Here is a 19,941-nt window from a genome sequence, read left to right as displayed (position 1 = left end):
TCGATTAAATTTCCCCATAACCTCTCTGCTTTAAGGAAAACAAGCTCAATTTCTCCAGTCTTATATAACCGAAGTCTCTCATCCCTAGTGAAATTCAAGTACATCTCCTCTGCACCCTCTCTCGGGCCTTTGTTCTTTTTCATTTCGAATACGCACATGGTTGCATGTTTCAGGAAAACTCACAGCTTCCCTTAAACTGCATTTGATTGGCATATCTGACACTTAAACATTTTCACTTTAGAAACACCTAAAAGTAAATCTGCATGAAAGGGACTTCTATGACAACTTATTTATGGATTGCAATTAAAGAGCCATTGGAAAGGCTTATATTTAACCTATACATTGATCTGTAATGTGACAAGTAATGGCGAAATGAGTAACCTCTTGGTCATGAAGTAGTACTTAGAATTTTCCTTTCTTAAAATTGCAAACTTTAGTTCTGGGACTGTTACACTTCTGTACTTTGTCTCCAAAATGTCAGATGTAATTGATCACACAATTGTAAAATGTTGGCTGAAAAGATCAAGCTATGGACTGATGTTCTCTGAGAGGCATTGTTCGCAAACCTGTATCTAATAAAAAAAAACAAGGCAATAAAAAAAGAGACATTTGTCTTTCAAATAATTTCAAATACTTTCTGAGAACAGCAAAATCTGCAAGGATTTTAAAATCCATACTCTTGAAACACCCACCTTTCATAATTTCAGAGGCCTAGCATAAAACAGCCCAGCTGGGAGCACAACTTCCATGATGGGGCTTCTGTACAGCCTGTACAAAAGCAATTCAGGTCTAGTTTCATAGAATTACTGCAATTCTTAAACTGTACTTATTTGCTGTTGTGGTTAAGCCTTAAAAAAAACTTCAGTGAATTACAAAAGCTTTAAGGAACAAAATCCTTTCAATTACTACAACTCCCAGAGAAGTCAAAACTATCCCGCAGCATTACAAGACTGGGTCCTTTTGCTTTCTCTACAACCTTAAGTCCAGGTGTTTAGTCCTGATTACACATTCTTAGCAGAAGCTAATATGATTAATTATGCAGCTTCATTCTCTGAACTACCAAAGTGGAGATGGATCTCATATACTTCATGACATTGCATTAATATTTAGCTCCCTTTGGAGACCCAGTGCCATTGGTGCCAAGTAAATTCAGTTGGGATGAAGAGCTTGACACTTATGATTGATAGTGTTGCTTTGGCAGAAGATATATTAAAATAATATACAATACATAAATCCACTGTTCCATATTTAGAAGCTATGCTGATAAAGGAAATTATCTTAATTATGAAAGAATTATTCCCATCCTTGAGTACCTATGAAAGATGAATAAAACTTCATAAATCTAACTAATGCTCTGTGCTGAATGGTCACAAAGCAGTAATGAAACCATCTGTCCATTTCATAGATAAATAAAGAACTGACAAGCTGAAAATCCATCAACATGTAAATAAATTTAGTGTCACTCGATTACAGACCAGCAAAATAGACTGCCTTTCACACCTCATGTATTTCCATGGTGATGCAAAGGCCCCTACCATAGGAACAGGAGTAAGCTATTTAGTCTCTTGAGTCTTTTCTGCCATTCAATGAGATCATGGTTGATCTTCGACCTAACTCCATATACCTGCCTTTGCCCCATGTGTTTTAATTCCTTTGATAAGCAAAATTATTAATCTCAGATTGAAAATTAACAACTGATCTAGCATCAATTGCCATTTGCAGAAGACAGTTCCAAACATCTGCCACCCTTTTGTGCGTAGAAGTGTTTCCTAACTTCACTCCTGAAAGGTCTGGCTCTAATTTTTAGACTATGCCCCCTCATCATGTACTTCCCCAATTAATGGAAATAGTTTCATTCTATCTACCCTATCTGTTCCCATTAATAACTTGAAAACTTTGATCCAATCACCTCTGAACCTTCTAAATTCCAAGGAAAGCATCCTTAGTGTCTGTAATTTCTCCTTGTAATTTATCCCTTGGTGTCTAGTATGATTCTGGCAAATCTGGAAATTGCATTTCCTTCAAGGCCAATATATCCGTCTTAAGGTATGGTGCTCAGAGCTGTTCACAGAACTCCAGGTGTCGTCTAATCAGGGCTTTGGATAACTGAAGTATGAATTCCATCCCCCACCCCCGTATCCCATTCCTATTGCTTTAAAGGTCAGCATTCCATTAGCCTTTTTGATTATTTTCTGTACCTGAACATGACATGTTAATGATCAATGTACCTGGACTACCACTGTTTTCTGCTTTTTATCATTCAGAAAGTACATTGTTTAAACTTTTAGGTTCAAAGTGGATGGCCTCATATTTGCCCATGTTGAAATCCATTTGCCACAGTTTTTCCCATTCATTTAATCCATCAATACCTCTTAGTAACTATGCTTCCATCTACATTGCTATCAATGTCACCTATCTTTGCGTCATTGACAAACTTTGGTATGCTTAATAAATATGATGAAAAGCTGAGACGCCAACACAGATCCTTGTGAGATGCCACTCGTCACATGCTGATAATTAGAGTGCCTGTCCATTAACACTACTCTCTGTCTCCTGTTCCTCAGCCAATTTCCTTACCAAGTCAATACTTTGCATTCAATTTCATGAACTTCAACTTTAGCCAAAAGTCTCGTTTAAGGGACCTTATCAAATGCCTTCTGGAAGTCCATAGAAATAACATTCAAATAAATTCCCCTTCCAGTATTTTAATCAACACTTCAAAAAAAATTCAGCAGGGCTGTCAGGTATGACCCACCCTTTACGAATGCAGGCTGGCTGCCTCTGATCAGCTGAAAATTTTCAAAGTGTTTAGTCACTTTATCGTTAATTACAGACCCTCGCAATTTCCTAACAACAGGAGTTAGGCTAACTGGTCTATAATTCCCTGGTTTCCCTCTCTCACCTTTTTAAAATAGTGGATTGACATGCTCAATTTTCCAATTTAAGAGAATAGTTAGCAAATACCGAGAATTTTGGGAGATTATAGTTAGGGCATCTGAAATATTTTCACCTATTTCCTTTAAAACACTGGTTGGAAATCATTTGGGCCTGGGTATCTGTTTCTCTTTAGTACCATTATTCTCTTTGTTACTTTGTTTTGTTTATGTTAATTTTGGTGAGTTCCTGTTCCTGATTCAGTATTAGTTTCCTTGGGCTATCTGGCATGCTAACCCGTTCCTCAACTGTAAATGCTGATGCAAAATAATTATTCAACATCTCTGTCATTTCCTTAATTTCATTGACATATCACCATTATCAGTTCCAGGCACCCACACCACTCCTGACCACCCTCCTTTTCCTAATATAAATGTAAAAACATGTTGATTTTGATATCCCTTGCAAACCTCTCTCTTCATACAGTACTCCCTTTATGTAGCTTTTACTATCTGTTTTGTCACGCTTTGCTGTTTTTTGTAACTTTTCTATTATTCACCAGGATCTGAGCTATGTTTTGCATTTTTGTATGCTTTTTTAAAAAAAATTACTATTACCACTTGGGTCATCCATTACTTTTTTTTGGATAAGTAGTGCTCTTGTCCCTTAGGAGTATAAACTGGTCCTGGATCACAAATTATTTTTGAACACCTCCCACTTATCTTCTGTTGTTAACAGATTAACAAATTTGTCCAGTTTACTATGGATAGTTTCTGTCTCATTGCACTGAAGTCTGCCTTACCTAAATCAGGAATCTTCTGCATTCCTCCTTTTTAGCAATTGAGCTCAATCATAGTATGGTCACTATTAGATAAATACTCATGCACCGTTAGGCTGCTAACTAAATCTGTTTCATTACTCATCACTAGATCTAATATGGCATGGCTCTTGGGACATATTGTTGCGGGGAACTATCCTAGACAGACTCAAAAAATAAACTTCCTTTCTGACATGTGCTAGTCTGCTCATGTCAATTTATATGAAAGTTAAGAATCACCTGCAAATTTATATCCTAAACTCATCCACTACTTATTAGCCATAAGATGGCTACAGGGGAAATTAGACCACAGATTCACACCCCTCCTTTTCAACTCTTAAACAAACTTTTTTTCCTGAACTTTAGCTAATGTCACAACCCAATAGCCAAGATTTCTTCTAGCCTAAAGCTAGTTCATTTAATATCAGTGCTGTTGAGAGTAAAGTACTTGTGGTAATTACCAAGCTTCTTTATTAGATTGGACACAAAATCACTTGAAGGAAATTGAATTCTAGCAATATGTTGGATGTAAGTAAGTTCCATAACTTTATAAAAGGAAGCAGGAAAGGGATGGAGGTTTTATGCACAATTGAAGAAAAGGTGGCACTGCTTAAGGGTTTGTCCATTGGATATCTATTGTAGCCATTTTGAATTTGAGAGCTGAAATTGTTCAAATGTCCGCTACTTCAGATAAAATACTCCTCCGATGGAGATCAGTGTATCTAACTACCCTGCTCAGTTTCCACGGCACAGAGAATAGTGAACCATCTTCACACCATCAGTAGGCACTAGTGAAGGATGACAATTTTCCAATTTATATGGCAATCTATGCTATGAATACACCATGAGCTTACCTCATGCATTTGGTTGACACATTCATCTGAATTGTTGATCTATGTTTTTCTTTTCCCATCATCCAGTACATTATACTTGCATTTGAAAATTACTAGAAAGCCTGTTCTGGTGCACGCGTGAACTCTGGCTTACAATTTGAACACGTCGGATCAAAAGGGTTACTTCTTTCACCACAGTGTACATCAGTTGAGCCTTTCTCTGTTGCATTCTCAATGAATTCTAAGTCACTGAAACTAATGCAGTTCTGATCCCAGTAGCTAACAATGTCCACCGTCGAGTATGGAAGACCGAAAACCCAATCCATCTAGGTTTATCACAATACAATGCAACCATCTTGACTGAATGCATATCATAAACTGGTTGTGCACATTCCTTTGGAGCTGCCAGATATCAAATGAAATTATTGCTATGTTTTGTACTTTAGGGAACTGCCCCTAACTATAAACTGCTCTTCTTGCTTCTGACAGAAACAGCAATATTTTGCAACCAAGCATCAAGGATAATCTCTTCCATCTGGGAACCATTGTTCTTTAATCCAACACCATAGTCTATGGTGATATTATACTTTCGAGTGAATAGTGTGGGAAGGAGAATGATGCTACTCCTATGGTGAAAATTGCAATGTTCCGCTCTGCAATTCTCTGTAGCAAAAAAACATAAGTTAAGAGGAAGACAATGAAGAAATAATGTAAAACTGACCAATTTTCTGGGGCACTGGTAAGGTGCTATGGGTGGCCTTGATGTTCTCAAGTGTATCCTGTGGACATTGCATGTGGATCGGGAAATGTTTACTGGTAATTCCCTCTACTCCTGCCACTCACAGGGGAATAATGGCCACTTGATGGAGTGCAGTTGGCACCTGTAGAACCTGTAGTCCAGTGAGAATTGGTACTTTTAGGAGACGAGGGGAAACTGGGCACACTTTTGTTTTCAATTATCAATTTTAAATAACGTTAGGATCTCCTTTCAGAACAGATGGCTCATCAGCAACAATCACAAATGTGATAGTTGTCTGCTCTGGGCATTTCTATTATGGAGCCAAATGTAGATAATAGATGGAATGTTTATCAGCTTCATAACCTCTTCTCTTCTCCTCATTTTTCATCCACTAGTGAGCAGAATACTCTGCCTATTCAAAAGGAATCCAGCCTTGGCCATTGCTGCTGAACAAATGAGACCTTCCTAAAAGCTTCAGAAACATCCAAACGACAGTTACTATTTTTTCTAAATGACCAGTGGCTGAACTATATTGTTCTTTTGTGCCAATTTTCTCCCTCACTTCCTGAAGAATTGAATCCTACTAGGTATGCCTTGACACAACTGATTCTATAGTAACTGGCTGTGTAATCCTTTAATAGATTACAAACCTTTCACAAATCTGTAGATAAAGTAGTCTTGTATTTAGTACATATTCACCACACTTTACAGATTCAAAACAATTGCAAAAAGAAAACAAAAGCCAATCACTGACCAAAACCTGAAACCTCTAATTTACAAGCAATTACAACTGCCCCTCTGATTAGCCTCAGCAGATTGTAAGGAGAAACAATTACCCGAATTTCCTTATTTAAAGCAACAATCTTAGTGAACTAATTGTCAAATCCATGTTCCAGTCTGAGAAAGTGCCTGTGGACACGTTTGGAGGTCCACCAGTATATTCAAAAGCAAAACATAAAAGTAAAAGTTTTTCAGGATAAGACAGCCCACAATCTTCCTCGTGCCACCACCCATCCAGTCTCTGTAGTTGTCCTGCTGGGCGGAACTCACTCACGTGCTTCCATTCTTATCTATCTAATCCTAGCAAGGAATGATTTGTTTTTTATTCTATCATGGGATGTGAGTGTCGCTGGTGAGGCCAGCATTTTTATTGCCCATCCCTAATTACCCTTAAGAAGGTGATGGTGAGCTGCCTTCTTGAACTGCTACAGTCCATGTAGGGTAGGTGCACCCTCAATGGTGTTAGGGAGGGAGTCCAGGGTTTTGACCCAGCAACAGTGAAGGAATGAGGATATAGTTCAAAGTCAGGATGGAGAGTGGCTTGGAGGGGAACTTGCAGGTGGGGGTGTTCCCATGCATCTGCTGCCCTTGTCCTTCTAGATGGTAAAGGTCATGGGTTTGGAAGTTGCTGCCTAAGGAGCCTTGGTAAGTTTCTGCAGTGCATCTTGTAGATGGTACACACAGTTGCTACTGTGCATCGGTGGTGGAGGGAATGAATGTTTGTGGATGGGGTGCCGATAAACTGGGCTGCTTTTTTCCTGTGTCTAGCTTCCATCACACTCCTGCAATAGTTTCTCTTCCCATTCCTGCACCGTTCCCTCTGGTGTCCCCCAAGGATCTATCCTTAGTCCCTTCCTATTTTCATCAATATGCTACCCCTCAGCAACACATGTGAAAACACAGTGTCAGTTTGCACACATGTGCACTGGTGACACCCAGCTGTACCTCACCAGTACCTCCCTTGACTCCTCCACCGCCTCTAAATTATCAGACTGCTTGATACAACATCCTGCATTGGATAAGCAAAAATTTTCTCCAATTAACTATTTGGAAGACTGAAGCCATTGTTTCCAGTCCCTGCCATAAACTGCATTCCCTAGCCACTGACTCCATCCATCTTCCTGTCTGCTGCCAAACCAGAGCTCGCACAATTTTAGTATCATTTCTGACCCCAAGATGAGTTTCTAACCATATATCTGCACCATCACCAAGACTGCCTATTTCCACCTCTGTAATATTACCCAACTCCATTCCTGCTTCAGCTCATTGGCTGCTGAAATCCCCATCCGTGGCTTTAATACCTCTAGACTTAATTATTCCAATGAACACCTGGCCATCCTCCTACAATCTACCCTGGAGTCACCTAAAACTCTGCTATCCATGTCCTTACTTGAATTCAGTCCTTTCACCCATCACTCCTGTGATCGCTGACTCATATGGGTTCTCATGTAAGCAACACTTCAATTTTAATATTCCTGTTCTTGCTTTCAGTACCCCTCCATGGCCTCCACCCCTTCAAAACTCTCTAATCTCCAGCCCCACAACTCCCTAAAATATCTGTGCTCACCTAAACTCTTGAGCATCCCCAATTTGGACCACTCCATAATAGGTGGCCATGGCTAAACTTCTCCGCCTCTCCACCTTGCTTTCCTTTTTTAAGACACTCCTTAAAATCTACCTCTTTGATCAAGCTTTTGGTCATCTGGCCTAATGTCTCCTTTTTTGGCTCACGTGTGAAATTTTGCTTCATCATGTTTTTATTACATTAAGGCACTATGTAAAGACAAGTTATTGTTGTTGTTTAACTCATCACACAGATGCTCATTATAGGCCTACGATGCCAACAATTTTATGCTGCTAAATGATAACCTGTTATTTCAGTCATGCTTTAAAACAGCCTACCATATCCTTAAAACCAGTGAAAGAAAAGGGCATTGCATGTGGCGGTTTCTTTTCCAGTTGACTACAATCAAATATGTGTTTTTTTTTCACAGCTTTTAACTGCATCCAATTGTAAAATTGGCAGCAATACACGGTTTAATCTTTTCTCTCTCCTCCTCCACAGCCAGCCCCATTTTCATTCTCAAAAAGGCTACCTAAACTATTAATCACGCTGCAGCCTAAAAACCAGGGAGTAGGAGTCCACTGGTCACTGCTGCACAAATACAACAGGAACGGGATCCAAACGTATGTCTGCATATCATTCTCAATCATTTCCCTGACTGGGGGATTAAATTGATAAACTCACTTTGATAACTGCTTTATTCAGATTTACTACGCCTGTCTCCAAAGTGCCAGAAGAATTCCATAGCCAGAACAACAACAACTTGCATTTATACAGCACCTTCAACCTGGTTGAAGATTGCAAGGAGCATTATCAAACAAAATGTGACACTGAGCCATATAAGGAGATATTACGGCAGGTGATAGGCAGGTTTTCAAGGTGCAATACAAAGGAAAGGGTGAAAGGATCAAAGGGCCTCAGCAACTGAAGGCATGGTCACCAATGATGGAGTGATTAAAATCCATGAGGCACAAGACGTCAGAATTAGAGAAGTGCAGATATCTGAGGGTTGTAGGGCTAAAGGAGGTTACAGAAATAAGAAGTGAGCCTATGGAGAGAATTGAACTTATGCTATTTGATAACAATTTCTTGTTTCTGTTTACTGTACAGCATAAGCTCGTGTTTCCTTTGACTGTTTTACTTGAGGTACCCTCTTACAACCACACACTCCCACAAGATCAGGTTGCTGCTGCACTGTGGATTGTTATTTGACAACGAAGGCCAGTGCTGCGCACAGCACTGTAAGGCATTCCCCTTCCAAAAAGGCCCACCTCCACTGAAACATATTGTCATTTGTTTGTCCCATCTGTTAGCAGCTCACCTTGCCATCGGGGATTCTTCTGCAGGTGAAAGTAAAAATAAATGCTGAGTACTAAATTAGGCACAGCTACACATTTTTTTTTAGTGATGCCTGATGCTAAAGGATAGTAACAGTCTATCTCCTTCAGCTAAATTCTTAATTGTTACATGATGCATCAAATGCAGGTTATTAAATGTCACTGACAATGGCATGTACTGGATTGTAAAGGAAAGTGCCTGGTGAAGATAGTATATTGTGGTATAGACAGTAGTACAGTAGAGTGCAGCTGGAAGTAATGTTAACCTTCAATAAGTAAATGGTGATCACCTTAGTCTAAAAACCTTGGTCTAAAATTGCTCTGTCCATTCTGCTCAAACACTGGATCTTTGAATCACTTGTGATCCTCTACAGTTAAGGAAGTACGGTAACTACTGAAGAGGCAACAACCCCTTGCACAGCAACACCTTCTAGCATTAACTGTATAAAAATCACCAGAAAACCACATCGTCTTCACACAACAAAAACTGTAGCATGTTCGTCGGCCAGATACTGCTGTGGTCAAAGAAAAAGCAGAACAATGCGATTAAGGCGGCAATATTCAATTTTGTTGGCCTGCGTTTTAACACGGTTAGTGTCAGAGCAGGGGATCTACAATTTATAAAACAAGTCTTCAGAAGATTGTTTTTTAAAAAAATCGATCGCTACCCTGTATTCCTGGAAAGGTGGGCCATTCCATAAGGGGTCCATTCAGCCATCCGTGCAACTAAATCAGTTGATTACTGAGGCAGCGATTACCTTCACACGCGGCACTGGATGAAGACAGCGTAAGGATCTTTCAAAGGCCTGACAACTTTCATTTCATAAACCATGAAAACACTGTTCTCCTATACTCAGCACGGTTCAAGGTAATGTTATGCACTATGGCTGCTCTCTATTACAAATTCAATAGTTTATGCAAATAGCTCAATCACCAAAAATAACATGTTGTAAAACAGTCTCCGCAAGACTCTTCGTGTTCTAGAAAGGGTTTGGTTAACTATCATTTTTTTTTTACATACGCAAAAAGTAGCGGTGTTTTTACATCAAGTTTTTAAACACTTTTGTTTCAAATAATTTAAACGCCGGCAATGTTCGCAGATGGCTATTGTGCTGTCATGCAGCTGTAACTACAAGATCATTATTCTGCTTGGAACAGAGCGATGCTGTTTCAATTTACTCATTTGAAGTCTGCTTCTCAGTCAAAAAAATCACGGACATGCTGATAAAACGCAATCTGAATATACACTTTGTTCCACATCAGGCTAAACCAAATGACTACTGTGTATTCCACCCCCGCCGCCCCGTGACCATAAAGTACTTATCTTAGTTATGTCTATGCAGTGTTCCGCCCCATCCCCCCAGGAAAAATAACAATCCTGAGAGGTGAATGGTTCTTTCTGTTTACGTGTAGATTGTACCTTATTTCTGGCACCAAGATATAAAATACAGAATATTTAATTCCGTTCATTTCTACAGCCCCACTTTGATTCATGCAGTTCCCAGATTCTGGCATTTTATTCACCAAAAATAAAGATTTTCCCCACAAGCAATGTCTAGTACACAGACATCAAGACCTATCCTGAAACCCACATTATATCAAGCGATTGGCAAACGCACAGTTTAAGAATTCTCCACCTTTTGTCCTTAGTTATGCTGAATTATCAGTTTTCATCATCTATGCGATTTAGGTCAATAGAATTAACAATATGGTCAACTGTGCACACTTTTAAAAAACACAAGAGATTGCTCTACGTGAAATTTATTACTACAAGGCACAACAGTCCTAATAGAATGCTACTTTTAGACGCTATATCTATGTTATTAAGGGAGGACTTTATTAGTGAGTCACAAACTACATCCTATACCATTGGTCTGATACATCCGAATGTTTTAAAAGCTGGTAGGTAGGCTCCATTTTAATTTATCTCACTGATTCCTGAAAAATGATGCTTATTGTTTAAAGCTGTGGCGTATTATGGCAGGTTGAAGTGGTTTTTATTCTCCCTAAGCGAATCATTTCTGGTGCCTCAGCAGCAGTAGTTTCCATTGAAACGGAAATGTCACCCGCTCTCGTCACTTGGACTCTCTCCAAATTGCCTGCTGTATTAACAGTAGCCCTGATCGCTGAGCGTTTAGATAACGCTCAGATTGCAGAACATTCGGGACGGCCTTTATTCTCCACTAACTCCTGCAAGTCACACAAGAGGTTGACTACTCGTGGAGAAATGCAATTCTCCATTTACCTTTTAGAAGGATTGCTACTTTTTGTTTTCCCGAAGAGAACACTGCACAGGCGCAACCCAAATAAGTCAGAGAGTTGCACATTTTGTGAAGTCAATCAGAACCATTGCCGGCTGAGCCTTACAGTTCTGGGTACAGATTTCGTAAAGCTGTCAAGGCAAAGTGCTCCAAGTGTCTCGTCTCGCGTCTGTATAAAACAAGCTTTCAAACATTATTCTCATTTTCACAGCATTAGCTTGAACGGCACTTTTGAACAAAATTATCACAGATGGAAACTTCATGAAGCTATGTTTTGAGTCATCTTACACACTGATTTGGCACCCCCCCAATTAGTGTGCTTGTTTGACAAGCAACCTTCCTCAATAAACGGGCCAGACTCTACAATCCTTCCAGTCGGTTGTGACGGCTGTGCTCATCTAAAGCTGTTCTGAGTTAGGACTCACTATTCTGCCAAAGACAGAGTACACAAAGAGCACACAGGGCAGGTGGATAATTTAACGATGATGGCAGCTATTCGATCGGTGCCCCATTGATGCTTTTAAGGTCATTAAAATTAAAAATGACAGGATGCACTTTGCTTGTGTATGTTCCAGTTGAGGATGTTTGAACATCTGCCAAAGTTCTATTTCAGAAATGGGAACTGTGAATTCCACCTTAAACACCCAACTTTCCAGCTTCGGCAACACGGTCCAAAACAGGCAAGTTAAGGCACCAATTGTAACGCATTCTCTCTTTCTCGCTGAGAAAATGAGTGTTAGCCAAGGTCAGTTCTTCTTTTCAGGCTGTGAAAAGGCGGCTCCGTTATTTCTGCATGAATGCAAGGTGAATGAGCCCCTACAGCTGCCATTTCTCATTCGCGGGCCATTTATTACAGGTCACTGCTACACGGAGCCATTTAAGAAACAATTCAACATAATATCTCACCCACTTTCGTATGCAGAGCAATTTCGAGGCAACGGCATTAAACTCGCAATTGGCTGGGTAAAGGAAGAGGCGAAGATCCAATCAAGATACAGTATCACTTATGATTAAAGCAAAGATGACCAAAGTGAGGGGGGGGGGGGGATCAGCTTTTTATTCCTGAAACATATACATTTTAACATCTGGTAAATAAAATGGTACAAGTACCAAACACGAGAGCTTTCGCATAATAGAGAGACTGGGGTTGTTCTCTTTAGAGCAGAGAAGGTTAAGGGGAGATTTAATAGAGATGTTCAAAATTATGAAGGGTTTTGATAGAGTAAATAGGGAGAAACTGTTTCTACTGGCAGTAGGGTCAGTAACCACAGGACTTGAGAGATGTAAGATAATTGGCAAAAATGTTAAGGAGAGATGAGATTTTATTTGCAGTGAGTTGTTCTGCTCTGGAATGCATTGCCTCAAGCAGATTCAATAGTAACTTTCAAAAGGGAATCGGATATTTATTTTAAAAGGGAGGGGTTAGCTACATGGAAAGAATAGGGGCGTGGGTTTCCTTGCAGTTCTTTCAGAGAGACGGCACAGCTCCGATGAGCCGAATGGCCTCCTTCTGTGCTGCATCATTCTATATTGAATTCTATTTCTGATTTTCATTAAAAATTAGATTACAGTATTTTCTTTCCAGAATGTAATTCGTCCTAAATACAATTACGCTTAAAACAAGTTTTGATCTATCTGCATTTCAAGATATATATATATATATAATCCCACCTCAAAAAGCCTGTTATCTTGAAACAATAAAGATCAGTTATCTTTGAGACTGCTGTCTTCCTTCACCACAGAGCCACTTTGATTACAAATAATTACTTTAAAATGTGATCACAGGTCCTTGGAATTTACAGCGTTTTCTGGTAGAGGGCACTTAGTATCTGCTAGGAAGGTATGGATACAGTCCCGTGCATCAGCTCCCATCTTTGTAATTAGGTCTGAGAATGATTCTGGCACACAAGCCGAGACCACTGAACTTTTAATGACCGATTGATCTTAGTAAAATCAACCCCTTGTAACACTTTCTCTCTCTCCCTCTCTGTCAGGTTGTCACATTTCGTGGGCAAAGCTGCAAGGAGTTTATGTGGATGGTTATTTCAGCTTCGTCAATTTCACACCCAGTGCCTGGCGGGTCGTAAAAAAAAACAATTAAACTTTTATCGGCGTCAAAAGGTGAGCCGTGCAACAATATCACGATCAGTGACCTTTCCAGAATTATGGAAATATAAAAAAGCTTAACGTTTCATCCTCGGCACGAAAAAGTCAGTTCTTTTATAGCTCTGTTAAGACTCCCTCTCTTTATCTGCGATTTATTGAACAGAGACAACTAGTTAGAACAAAAGGGCAATTTACAGCTCCCTTGTTTTACAATGTTTAAAGTCCAGATTTAAAATATTTATCAAGACTGTTTAGTTATGTGTGAACACAGTCTCCAGTTAGATTTTTCTCAATTACTCAACATAAAGTGTGTAGATGTATAGCAACACTAGACAAAAAAGCAATAGTTTTCTATCCAATGTATTGTTTCAGCTTCTGCTAGCCCTTTGCACCTTTTCAATGCAGCCCACGGTACTCCAGCTGACTGTAATTTCTACTTTGAATATTTCAGGGCAATTAAGATCCCGCCTTAAACCAGCTAGGCCGAGAAGATTGAGCTGGGAATATCCGCCGGGTCTGTTTGCCTGGAGTGTCGAAGTGCGACGTGTTTCCCGCTGTCACTTGCTTCGGTTCCTCCTTTCCCATAGGAGCGGCAATAATAAATGTATAAGATCATTTGAAAACGATCGTGGTTGTGCTGTTGCATTGGCAGCCGGCTTCAGTTGGTCCATCTCTCCCCCCCACCCCCCAGCAGTTAAAGCATTGCGAGAGAGTGCAACAGGCGGGTTTTAAAAAGGGTGGAGCGGGTGGATATACAGAGGCACTGCAGAGGGTGCTTTTTTGCTATTATAATACCAGAAATGTGCGGGTATAGATATCAGGAAAGGACTCTTAGTCTGGGTCTCTTCTCTCTTGGAAAAATAAAGTTGAGGGGTGTCCTAACAGGGGTCTTTAAAATTATGAAGGTGTATAGAGGGAATATTTCCTCTTGCGGGAGAAGTATAACTAGAGGCCATCAACACAAGGTAATCACGAAGAAATCCCGCGGGAAATTCAGAAGAAACTTTTTTTACCGGGAGAGCGGTGGGAATGTGGAACTCGCTACCACAGGGGGTGGTTGAAGCGAATAGTGTAGATATGTTTAAGGGGAAGCTAGACAAGCAGGTGAGAGATATAATAACAGAAAGTGCTGGAAAAACTCAGCAGGCCTGGTAGCATCTGCGGAGAGAGAAACAGTTAACCTTTCGAGTCCAATATGACTTCTTCAGAACTCGAATTGGACTCGAAACGTTAACTCTGGTTCTCTCTCCACAGATGCTGCCAGACCGGCTGAGATTTTCAGCATCCACAATATTTTGCTTCTATATAAGTATAGGAGGGAGAAGGGAATAGATAGTTAGGATGATAGATTTAGATGAGAAAAGATAAGAGGAGGCTCGAGTGGAGTATAAACACTGGCATGGACTGGTGGGGCCGAATGGTCGGAGTCTGTCTCCTATATCCCTATGTGACTTCTTCATTCTGCAGCCATCCAGGTGGTGTGGGCTTTGGGGTTTCAGTGGATCTCACCTGGACCCGATTCCAAATCAAAGCACAGACGCTGGCTCAGACTGCTGACAATTGCACCACAGTCAGCGACCAATCTCACATTTAAAAGCTGCTCGCCGGTCTCCTCGAGGCTGTAACTGACCCTCGGAAAGACAACACAGGCGCTTCGGGCATTTCCCCCCCTCCCCACTGCCACCCGGAGTCTGGAAGCGTGCAGCAGGGCTCTGCGCAGGCGCGTCACCTGCCCCAGAACCGGCGTCCCTGGTTACCTGGAGACAGGCGGCGACATCAAAGGTGAAATCTGCAGGGGCCACACTGCAACTAGATGAACCAATGCAAGGACAGAGGGACTGGTGGACCTGGACAGCACAAGCAAATGCACAATATATTGGCCATATTGTGCACTTGTGTAACCATATGATTCCCAAAGAATGAGTGCAGCGTATTATTTTACAATATATATAGTTTGATGAATGTACAAGTCCATTTCAACACCAAAGGACAGGGCACCCCAGCATTCTAAGGTATTCATGGCTGCATTTTGTACCCTGTTCTTACTTCCCCGAGGAAACCTATGCCAGGCCACTTGGTACAGTGGGGGACACTGTCCTTCCTGTTAATACGAAGCCAAGAATTATGCTCCTGGTCTTAACTCTTCGTTTTAAAGTCCTGCTACTATATTAACCCTTGCAACGCCAGCAGCCCTGCAGCTATTTCCAAACCTTGGATTCTAACAAATAGCTCGAACGATTCACTTCCCAAGAGTCCGTCTCCGAAATCATTCCACAAGAACCAGCGTTTGACCTGTCAATCATGGCTGCTGAGGCTTAACTGTTGGACAGGTCTTAGAAGGGGCGGAGTAGGGAGGGGGGGGGAGTTTGCAATTGACAAGGTGATGGGGAAAAGCCACAATCCCCGAATTGAAACAATTCAGAGACCTCAGAGCAGGGTGCAAGCAGCACCCAGCAGTTCCACTTCAATCCCCGCGCCCCAGCCAAAACTATCAGGAATATCTCCGATCGCAGATTTGCACATCAAAATCTTGCCGCGCACTAACAGCCTCTCTGCATCCCCTGGACCGAGCAAATCGGGCGACTGATTAAAATAAAATCAACTCTGGCTACATACAGAAAGGCATGGTTAATGTCAATGGATTATACATTAAACAGGGTCTTAGTCGAGTGTGCAGAATCTCCAGTAGCGGGGCCAATGTGGCTCCGTATTTACGGCCACCTGAAGACGGAGTTTTCTGTATTTCAATAATTGTGCAGACTTATCATCCATGACTGTCAGATGCTACAGCGAGCAGCGAGGCTGAGAAAAGCTAATTTCCCCGCCTGAGCCCATCCATCAATTTCCCATGCGCGAAGGGTCATCACAGGGACACTCCCCGGGCACTGGTTGTACACTAGGAAATGTTGACAAGTATGAATCGATCCCCAAACAACAAAAAAAAAATAGGCTCATAAAAATCCTTGCTGGCTTTGACTCTTCTGCTGGGGCGGATAGGGGGTGCAAGCAAACGGTAAGCCATATTGATTAGGGTGCCCCCACCCGCGTCTTTGGGAAGAAATTCATCAAGTGTGGATTTCCATACATTGGGTGGTGGTTTGGGAGGGGGGGTGGGGGGGGAGGAAGGCAGAAAGCAGTGCGGGTGGAGGAGAGAGAGAGTAGTACAAAAAATCTACGGGTGGGGGGAGGGTGCAAAAGAGGGCAGGAGAAAGGTCAGACATGGATGAAGGGAATGAGGGGGGCCAGCGAAACGCGTGGCGAAGCAGCATCACTAGAAGGTAGTGCAGGGGGACACACAGGAGGAAGAATGAAAGGCGACCGAGAAATGTATAGCCGAGGTGTTCAGGGAGAGGATGCGGTGTGTTGGATAGGAGATTGTTGGAGAGCACATTTCCAACAGTCAATAGAAGCTTTGTGTATGTGCGTGTGAAGGGTGGGGGACTGTCATTGCTGGACAGCGCTGCGGAATTTCCTCCGGCTTTTCCTTCACATTGATTGGTACCAGACAAATGAGCTGTACAGATACAGGTAGGCGTGTAACTTTGCAGCAGTACACCTCGTGCGCTTTTTGCGTGCTTTGAGGGCAAACCTGGCGGATTCTGAAATACTCCTCGCAACTCCGATCAAAGAACATCACCCGATGTCCTTTGGCACTGCCTCTGTGCTCGGACGGTGAGTGTCTTCACTCCCGAATGAGAAGGGGACAGCCCGGTGCTCATTGCAACGGCTGCCCGCTCACAAGAGGTCATTGCCAACACAGGCCGTTTCTTTTGATCACAGGAGGAATGAAGCCGTCCGTGCCTCTCCCCCCAACCCGCCACTTTCAGCCTCCTCTCAAAACAAAGAGACGTCGGATTTGACACATCCCCAAAAAAGCTGCGATGCTGTTTTTGAAGCGCTTCCTTTCCCTGCCTTGGTTGAAATCTGCACGCTAATATTGTGCTAACCTTCTGTTTTAATGGGATTGCTGGTCGAATCAAATGCATTGAAAAGCCAGCTGCACGCTGCATACCCTCACAGTCAGTCCCAGGTCCAGTCCCACCATTTAACCACCCCGAAGGTCAGAAACAGATCATTTGGTACGCAAAATGTGTTTAGAATACTGAATTATGCAATTCCCTCCAATCATAATTCAGTGTTTCTTTCCAATGTGCTGACTGATAAATAACTTTTCAAAGCGAATCTAACCTCCAAATAATTCATCTTGGGCTCTCGCCCACGAAAGCATGGCCAAGCCATCACATCACTTGTAAAAGCATTAGCATTTTTAAAATATTCCACTCTCATATAACTTCAAGCGTGTCCAATAATGTGCCGCGCAGATTGTCTCCCTTCGTTCCCTTAATTTGCTTCATCTAAAAGCAATTCGCCCAACATCTTGTCGCCCTCTGGCAGTTCGGTTCAAGTTGTCCCGGCATTATATATCTCAGGCATTTACATCAAAACAAACTCTTCCAGACTGCTGCTGGACTGCCACAGCGCAAAGTTTCACAGCGAATTACAGCCGATGTTCAACCCATATTCTAAATGTGATGAAGTATTAATAATAAAAGAACTATTCAGTGAGATATATGTGGCACTCATTTCCCCCCCATATATCGGTAATTGTCAGTTACTTTCACATTGTGCACCTGCATCAGATACACATCTTGCAACTATTTTTCTCGCTGTCTACATTAAGACTAAAGGTGCTCAACCCAGGTCACCTATAAACCATGTTAAGGTCCCAGCGTCAGAAACAGGAGATCCCAGACGGACAAAAAAATCGGTTCATTGCCACATAAGAAATCCTCACAAGCTCAAAACTACATGTCAAGCTCAACTGCTTCTGAAAGGCGCAAACACGCATAATGATGGGAGCCACACAAAAGGTTTTAAGAAGGAACAACAGCGGGAAGCGTTTAGGACAATTCAGATTGTTACAACACCTTCTGCGGCTCTTAGTAACCGTGGGGTTTGTGTAGCACAAATGCTTCGACACTGGCAACCGCTTAAATGGAGGGGGTGGGGGGGGGGGGGTGGGGGGGGAAGCATTAATATAGAGGAAAACAAACTATGACTAAAACAAAACTTTCCCTCACCCGAGTTTACAAGCAATATAAACAAGTGGCAAAATAAAAAGAACAACACGCCAGAGAAGGGGACGGGGGCCCGCCAAAACAAAAAAAAAGGAAATCTGTCTCCTACCTGACTGCGAAATTATTTCCTGCACCTTCAGCGTTGCACAGAAAAAGCTCACAAAGAGAAGCTCCGCCAACTTCATTTTCTCCCAGTTTTGTTTCTCTCTATTTGTTGCGGGGGTGGCTGTGTCAGTCAGTTCTGTATAAAATTACATGACTACCAAATGTATCCTCAGAAAGTGAGTGTCAACTTTTTGTTGTTTTAGTTGTCGTCTCTCTCTCTCCTGGTGTTCTGCATTAAAGTCTCTCACAAGTTGCAGAGTGCTGTCTCTGCGCTGAGTGTTTTTTTTTAGCCGGTCTATCAGTCCTCTGCTCACTCTCACACTCTCTCTCTCTATCTCTCCCCAGTACAGCGCTCTCCCGAATTGCAGGATTGGCTGCTCCCGACATGCACAGCCATTAACAAATTCAACTCCAGACCCCCTCCCCGCCTCTTTTCATGCTCATTGGCTACCTGCTTCTCCAGGCACCTGCCACGCCTCCACTGATTGGCTCCCAGCCACGTCAATCAGGAAGCCCGGCCGCCCTCCCCCCGACGCTTGCAGGGCATTCTGGGATTTGTAGTTTGTTTTTATTCTGATACTTTATTGCTATGAGTTATTGCTGCTGACATTTGTTATATTGTTTGCAATTGTCTACATCGGGGCGTATCTGATAGTCACTGATTTGAACCTGAGACCTGCCGAAGCACCATTGCTCATTGGGCTGCCGGCTTCGGAAGTATGCAGAAGTTCTCAAATAAAGAACACTGTTTACTGGTCCCGACAGCGTAACAAGTGTCGAGCGAGTGGCCACAGCTTCACAAATCAAACAGCACAGTCAGGTGCATAAGCTGACGATCCTGCAATGATACATTTAAATGTTCTGTGCACTATAAAGTGTTTGATAATTCACCATTTGTGTCCAGCTAGTTTAGAATTTGAAGCTTGCAATTTTATTCTAAATCGGTATTAAACTGCGCATTAAATAAAAGAACGACATGGAACGTACATTGTAAATATCAAGAGTATTACAATTGTAAAGAGGCACCTAAAAATGGAACATATTGTATGGAGACAAGTCGAATTTTATTGCACATTGTGTAATTTTCAAGTTGAAATGCTTTGTGATGTATTTTACAAATTTTATAAATAAAGTATATTTTTGGGGGCAAATGTGGATTGAATAAAAGTATTTTCTTTAGGCGTCAAATGATAATTTGTTCATGCATACGCAATTATCATGTTAATTAATGTACCGTACGCATAACCGGACTGCAGTGTTTTCAACTAGATATCGTTTCATTGATAATAAAGCCGAGCATTATTTAAATTGTTGCACATTCCCCATCGATGAACCGCGGGCTCCACTGTTTCTTTTTGCGGCCCATGTCGGCACGCGATGAATCCTGGTGACAGTTCCCTGAGTGAAGCAAGATGTGACAAGTGTGAATTTAGTGTAGCAAGTGCTC

General features: G+C 41.8%; 1 protein-coding gene across 1 annotated transcript in view; it reads right to left on the bottom strand.

Moving 5' to 3' along the window:
- The window catches only part of LOC144686417 (receptor tyrosine-protein kinase erbB-4-like), a 974,945-nt gene extending 956,100 nt beyond the window's left edge, over nucleotides 1-18,845 (bottom strand). The window contains exon 1 of the mRNA XM_078551583.1: nucleotides 18,499-18,845. Coding sequence (XP_078407709.1) covers nucleotides 18,499-18,574 — 76 coding nt within the window. The 5' untranslated portion in view covers nucleotides 18,575-18,845. The remainder of the gene's footprint in view (nucleotides 1-18,498) is intronic.
- Between the last annotated feature and the right edge of the window lie 1,096 nt (nucleotides 18,846-19,941).

This window comes from Cetorhinus maximus, chromosome 11 (assembly GCF_964194155.1).
Source record: "Cetorhinus maximus chromosome 11, sCetMax3.hap1.1, whole genome shotgun sequence".
In the NCBI taxonomy this organism is placed as follows: Eukaryota; Metazoa; Chordata; class Chondrichthyes; order Lamniformes; family Cetorhinidae; genus Cetorhinus; species Cetorhinus maximus.
The sequence above is the reverse complement of the archived record's forward strand: the minus strand, read 5'-3'. Positions and strand labels throughout refer to the sequence as shown.